Source organism: Alternaria hordeiaustralica, assembly GCF_023758085.1.
Source record: "Alternaria hordeiaustralica strain BMP 2776 chromosome Unknown scaffold_13, whole genome shotgun sequence".
Classification (NCBI taxonomy): domain Eukaryota; kingdom Fungi; phylum Ascomycota; class Dothideomycetes; order Pleosporales; family Pleosporaceae; genus Alternaria; species Alternaria hordeiaustralica.
This window is the reverse complement of record NW_026056785.1, coordinates 52,872-59,555: the sequence shown is the minus strand read 5'-3', so window position 1 is coordinate 59,555 and position 6,684 is coordinate 52,872. Positions and strand designations below refer to the sequence as shown.

Sequence of the window (6,684 nt, the reverse complement as noted above, 5' to 3'; positions counted from 1 at the left end):
ATGTCAGCCAATCCAGGTGCACTGAAACGGAAGCACTCGGGCAAGACGATCAAAGAGCTCTTTACCACACAATCCAAGCCAAAGCTCGCCTCCGCAGCGCCGCTCTCACCCACTAGCAAGCGCACACGACGTGACAGCTCTCCGATCCCCACCACCGAGATCGCCACGCCCCCAGCGCCGATTACCAAGATGAGCACAGCGGAAATGTATCACTTCCCCAGCAAGAAGGCGGGACTATCGAGCAATGCCGATGTGGTGGACATTACGTCCAGCCCCGACAACAGTCCTGCCAAAGCCAACGGGCAACGGAAGGGCATGCGCAAAGCAGCGCCCAACATGCATGCCAACAACGGTCCCAAGCGATTAGTGGTCAAGAACTTCAAGCCCACGAGGAAGGTGGACCCCAGGGTCTTCCTGGACCAAACATGGGCGAAGATCGAGAAGGCTCTGGACACCATCTTTCGGCAGGGAGATGTGGACTTTAGTCTGGAAGAACTATACAGAGGTGTAGAGAATGTATGTCGCCAAAATATGGCGAAAGACATCAAGGAACGTTTGATAGCGAAATGCAAGGACTACGTCGGTGGAAGTCTGAAGGCGAAGGTCAAGGAGAGCCTGGGAAGGCCAAACGTCGATGTATTGCGGGCAACTCTGCAGGCGTGGGCAGTGTGGAACAGCCAAATGGTCAGTTATACCCATATACGTGCGGACGCTGCCATACTGACAAACTGAAGAAATACCTTGACTGGATCTTCTGTTATCTAGACCGCGCCTACCTACTCCCACGACACGAATCCCTCCGCGAAATCTCGATCAGCCTCTTCCGCTCCCTCATCTTCGAACATTCCAAATTGAACCCGCGCGTTGTCGATGGTGCCTGCGATCTCGTCGCTAACGACCGGACGGGCGGTGACCTCGACAGCGAGATGTTCTCTAAGACGGTCAACATGCTCCACGACATGCAAGTCTACACACGCTCCTTTGAGCCGCGCTTGATGGAGATCAGTCAGGAATACGTTGCGAAGTGGGCACAAACAGAGAGTTCAGAAAAGTCACTACCCGAATACGTCCGCAATTCCAAAGCACTCATGGATCGCGAGATGAAGAGGGTCGACATGTTCAGCCTCCCAAACACCACTAAACGAGAGCTCCTCACACTATTCGAGGACCACTTGATATCGAAGAAGGAGGAGCGACTGACCAATCAAGACGAGCTTGCGGATCTCCTCGAAACCAACGCCATTGAAGATCTTGAGCTACTGTACACAATACTCGAACGGAGAAAACTTGGCTCAAAGCTACGGCCAGGCTTCACAAAGTGGATCGAGGACGAAGGCACAGCTATTGTGTTCAACGACAAGGAGCAGGATAACATGGTGATACAACTGCTCACATTGAAGCGCCAATTAGACACACTGTGGAAGGCGTCTTTCCACCGAGATGAGGAGTTGGGTCACGGGTTGCGAGAATCTTTTGACAAGTTCATGAACAAGACAAAGAAAACGAGCGCAAGCTGGGGCACGGACAACTCAAAGACTGGCGAGATGATCGCCAAGTACGTGGATATGCTGCTGAGGGGAGGCGCAAAAGCGATACCAGCACAGCTTAGCCGCAAAGCAGACAAGCCAGCTGCTGTAGAAGTTGAAGAAGATAACGAAGAAGGTGTTTTCGATGAAGATACAGAAGTCAATAATCAGCTCGATCAGGTTCTCGATTTGTTCCGCTTCTTGCACGGCAAGGCTGTGTTTGAAGCTTTCTACAAGAAAGATTTGGCCAGACGATTGTTGATGGGCCGAAGTGCGAGTGCAGACGCTGAGAGGAGCATGCTGTCGAGACTGAAGATTGGTAAGTGTGTACCTATGTGCGACTTGCTGAGATACTAACGTACTGCAGAATGTGGTGCCGGCTTCACTGCCAACCTCGAGCAGATGTTCCGCGACATCGAACTGTCACGAGAAGAGATGAGTTCGTACAAGAATATCAGTGAGGAACGCAACGAAAAGCTCAGCCTGGATCTCAACGTCAACGTCCTTTCTGCGTCAGCTTGGCCTACGTACCCCACAGTCCCTGTAATTCTACCTCCGCAGATCCAGTCTGCGATCAACAAGTTTGAAGGACACTACAAAGTCAAGCATTCTGGTCGCAAGCTGGAGTTCAAGCACGCGCTCGCCCATTGCCAGATCAAAGCCAGGTTTCCCAAGGGACTCAAGGAGTTGGTGGTGTCTTCCTTCCAGGCTATCGTTCTTTTGCTCTTCAACGGCCGAGCGGATGATGAGCACATTGACTACGAGTACCTCAAGCAAGCCACTGGACTACGTAAGTTGCGTGCTAGATCTACTATATCCGCATCACTAACATCTAATAGCGCCGGCTGAGCTTAATCGCACTTTACAGTCCCTAGCCTGCGCAAAAGTCAGGCCATTGACGAAGCACCCCAAGGGCCGAGAGATCAACGAAACCGACACCTTCACACTCAACGCGTCATTCACAGACCCCAAGTACCGTATCAAGGTCAACACCGTCCAGCTCAAGGAAACAGCAGCCGAGAACAAGGAGACTCACGAGCGTGTTGCTGCTGACCGCAACTACGAGACGCAAGCTGCCATTGTCAGGATTCTCAAGGCGAGGAAGAGAATTAGCCACGCGGAATTGGTCAGCGAGACCATCTCAGCGACGAGGAACAGAGGAACATTGGAGGTCAGCGGTATCAAGAGAAACATTGATCGCTTGATCGAGAAGGAGTTCCTAGAAAGAGAAGATGACGGACTGTATGCTTATATTGCTTAGGCTATGCACATTGCCAGCTGGTTTGGATCTCAGCACATACTTTACATAACCGCCGAAGGCAGGCTTACAGTGTACAACAATGATATTGTTATCGTGTTCTATCTATTGCGAAGATTGTATCATGTTCTACCCATCTTCGCGCTCGGTCAGTGAGTGCATGTTGGGCGAGTTGCTTATCAATAGTACCGAACAACGGTCAAGACCGCATCCGGCACTTTTCGCTCAGTAATCGACACCTCTCCCTAGCCGCCGGCATCGCTGCGCTCGCTTCTACTGCCATCCGCACTTACCGTCGTGGAGGTCGATCTCCTAGTCTACATGCCTCCTACACCCAATGCCCAGGCCCACCTTCCAAATCCAGCGCTAGTTGCCGCGTTTCCCTGTCGATCCCTAACCGCACTCAGCCTATCGAACACGCACATGTGCACCACCGCCAGATCTCCGGCGATAAGCAGCTTGAAACACATCATCTTAGTTCCGGGAGATAACCGGCGAATCGTTGTCCGTACCTTCCTGATCGGCGGAAGTCGCATGTCCTGGATGCATGGGGTGGTGCTGGGGATGTTGATGCTCCGGTTGTCTTGGTAGCGGGAATTCATGCGTGATGTTGTTGTCGAGCGAATGGGAGGGGGTAACGTGAGAGGGTGGTGGATGTATGAAAGGACCGAGGGTCTGCGCTTAGTATGGTGTTGTAGGTGCCACGCTTGGAGTGGTAGTCTGTGATAGGTTCCTCTACCCCAGCTTGAGAGGGCCTCTGCTGCATGGCTTCGCGGAGCAATTGTTCCTTCCGGAAAGGTGCTAAGGTCCTCTGCGTCCGGGTTTAATTGCTTTCGAGTATGATCTTCCACTTTAGGGTTGAGATGGTTCGGAGGCGACCGCTGGACTAAATGCTGGACTACACTGGGGTGATAGGTAGTAAGGCAGTATAAAGCTACTATGTAGCACCCTTTGTTTGAAAGACAGGTCTACCAGCCCCGCCGATCCCTCGTTACACAATTCCCGACAAGACACTCGCTCGTCGTCTCATTCTCTCCCAGCCGCCAACATGAAGTTCCTCACCAACATCCTCCTCTTCATCGCGCCTATTGCCCTCGCTCTCCCCACTTCAGTCTCCGAAGAGGCACCCGTTGAGATTGCTGCTGTCGAGTCTAGACAATCTTGCTACGTCAAGTGCGGCTCAACATGCTACACTTCATCCCAAGTCTCTGCTGCACGCAGTGCGGGTTACAAGCTCTACCAGGCCGGAGACGAAGCTGGTAGCTCGACCTACCCCCATCGGTATAACAACTATGAGGGCTTTGACTTTTTGGTTTCGGGCCCGTATGAAGAGTTCCCGCTGAGGACCTCGGGTGCTTACACTGGTGGTAAGTCCAATATGTGTTGATGAGAAAAAGGGCCAATTAGAGAATGCGTGCTGACTGAGGTGTTTAGGATCTCCGGGTGCTGATCGTGTCATCTTCAACACTGCTGGACAGCGTGCGGGAGAGATTACACACACTGGTGCCAGTGGCAACGCGTTTGTTGCTTGCTCCGGATGGTAAACTTGTTGTAAGGAATTGATCGTGAAGACCATCAGAGGGTCGTTGGCGGCATCTGAGGGTGAGCGGTTTGCACGGTCCCAGAATGCAGTGCATCGGCGAGTTGTAACGAGGGATCGATGTTGCGTCCCAAAGAACTTTTCATCCGCATACCAGTGTCGGACATGTTGGAGGCAATCATTCATGTATATACCTTTTTTGAAACGATTGAATGCATTTTCAAGCTTCTTGCTGCATCGTGATGAGTTCGACTTCGATATGTGGCGTGCTTTCACGTGGTAGCGCGTCCGGAAGGCACGCTATCTCGTGTTTGTACTAGTGAGCCGCTCAATCCGCAATCTTCCTATCGCGAACCTTCTGTCAGAACGCGTAGCATTCTTTCAACGAACTCATCTCATTCATTGTCGCTTTTATTTAGCGCCATGTCACGCGTCACCAGTGGAGAACACCTTGCGCGACAAGAGTTAGAGGAAGTCATTAAGACCTCGACTCACAAGCGCTTACAAACTGTCCTGCTCGAAATATGCAACGAGTCGCCAGAAGCTTTCAAGCTAGCACACGACAAGCTTTTTGTGAAGGAAGAAGCAGCAGGGCGGCCAGCCGTGTCGCTTCTTGATGGGCCGCTCGCAGAGAATTCCGCCTTCAAGTTACCAAGAGCTCAGAAGCGCGGTCGACGCTTCGACATTTGTGTGCAGTGTTATAAAGAGTTTGATATACTTAAGGAGGAAAGGTGCGAATGGCATCCAGGTAAGAAGATCCCGACCATCAAAGTCCATAAATGTATCACTCACATCTATACAAGGAGACTTGGAGGTGTTTGAAGATGAGGACTTTTGGGCCGATCATGATGAAAACTGCCACGGAGAGATCGATACCGAGGAAATGCGCGAGGAGTATCCTGAAGGTTTCGTCTGGAGTTGTTGCAAGGGGTACGGTGATGCTAAGGGCTGTAGAACAGATCCTCACGAACCACGCTCTGCGAAGAGAAGCAGGACTGAGAGTCCCAGTGGCGAGTCATCATCGGAACGCGATTCTGAATCAGAGTAGAGAGACACTTGTGTGTCTATTCCAGTAATATCTTTAGTAATAACGGTGTTCATCTTCGATGCCTTCACCGACAACCGTCCTAAGCTGTCCGAAACCAGCATTCGACCAGAGCGCACGTCCGGACATAGTATGGCTATGCGACGCGCATGATCACATCGAGCTATAATACACCATATAGCACCCTGTCAGAATTAAGCTATTGGATACGCGCGCTTACTGCGTCAAGGGTCCTGAGGTCCTGACTGTGTTACCGCCCAGCCAACAACATAAGATCAGCTCAGTGTCCATCATCACACTCCACCGGAGCCATCATGAGGTCTATAACATACTCTTAAGTATCACTTGATACGATGTCATCGCAACGAAACTTGACAAACTGCTCGCCAACCGCTGACAATGTGACCATGGCAGGAAAAAGGGCACGAAAACCAACACTATCTTACGTCCGATCAGTGAAGGCAACATTATATCTGAGAGGGAGAGACTATATATGTGAAAATATGTATAAAGTCTATGAAGAGGCACACTCAAACAGCTCACAACACATCTTCTCCCACTTCCATATCCACTACATTACAACTCTTTCGAACTATCAAACCTTCCGGTCTAACACCTCAAGATGCATTTCTCCACCGCTATTACCACCTTGTCCGCTTTCGCTGTCATGAGCGCCAGCGTGAGTGCCTTCCAGGCCGACTTCGACACCTGGGACGTCCGAGGCTGCATGGGCAGTGGTGAACCAGGACGCCTTAACCACTACCCCACGGTTAACAAGGACGTATGCGGTGACCTACCCAATGCTGCGAGCATCAGAGTCAACTACCTAGAGGGAAACTGCCAAGGTAAGTCTACGGCCCTCAGCATTCTTGTACTTGCGATCGGGACGCTAATGACGGATGTGTAGTGAACCTTTACTCTGGAGACAGGTGCACTGGTGACTTTACTGTGTACAAGAAAGAGCCCAACTACAATCAGTCATGCAAGAATGTTGATGGCAAAGTGAGCTACAAGGTTACTTGCTAGATTCTCGCATCTGTTGGACGTTGAGAGTGAGCGATGAATGAGGCGTAGACGGAGCTGGCAACGGCGTGGATATTTGGACAGTCATTACCATTTCTTCTTCTTTTTTGCTGTATCGCACTCCGCTCTTTGTAAATCTGTCTCTGTACGTCTGGCTGTCTGTTCAACACGAGACGGAAGCGTACTTAGAACAATCGAACCTTTCCACCCAACTGTGCTCGACTGGCCATGTGATGATTCGCGGTAGGAAATGTGTGAGTTTGAGGAATACGCTGCGGTGCTATCCCACTTG

General features: G+C 51.1%; 3 protein-coding genes across 3 annotated transcripts; all 3 read left to right on the top strand.

The window, feature by feature from the left end:
• On the top strand, positions 1-2,787 carry J4E84_006580 (uncharacterized protein; the record flags this gene model as incomplete). The annotated part of the gene is made up of 4 exons (XM_049389169.1): positions 1-684; positions 735-1,845; positions 1,894-2,316; positions 2,366-2,787. 4 exons carry the CDS (start codon positions 1-3, stop codon positions 2,785-2,787), a joined length of 2,640 nt encoding a protein of 879 aa, XP_049242878.1.
• A 1,045-nt stretch (positions 2,788-3,832) lies between these two features.
• On the top strand, positions 3,833-4,328 carry J4E84_006579 (uncharacterized protein; the record flags this gene model as incomplete). The annotated part of the gene is made up of 2 exons (XM_049389168.1): positions 3,833-4,151; positions 4,219-4,328. 2 exons carry the CDS (start codon positions 3,833-3,835, stop codon positions 4,326-4,328), a joined length of 429 nt encoding a protein of 142 aa, XP_049242877.1.
• Positions 4,329-5,991: 1,663 nt separating this feature from the next.
• On the top strand, positions 5,992-6,395 carry J4E84_006578 (uncharacterized protein; the record flags this gene model as incomplete). Its single annotated transcript, XM_049389167.1, has 2 exons — positions 5,992-6,214; positions 6,277-6,395. The coding sequence occupies 2 exons, from the start codon at positions 5,992-5,994 to the stop codon at positions 6,393-6,395; spliced, it is 342 nt and encodes a 113-aa protein (XP_049242876.1).
• Positions 6,396-6,684: the final 289 nt, after the last annotated feature.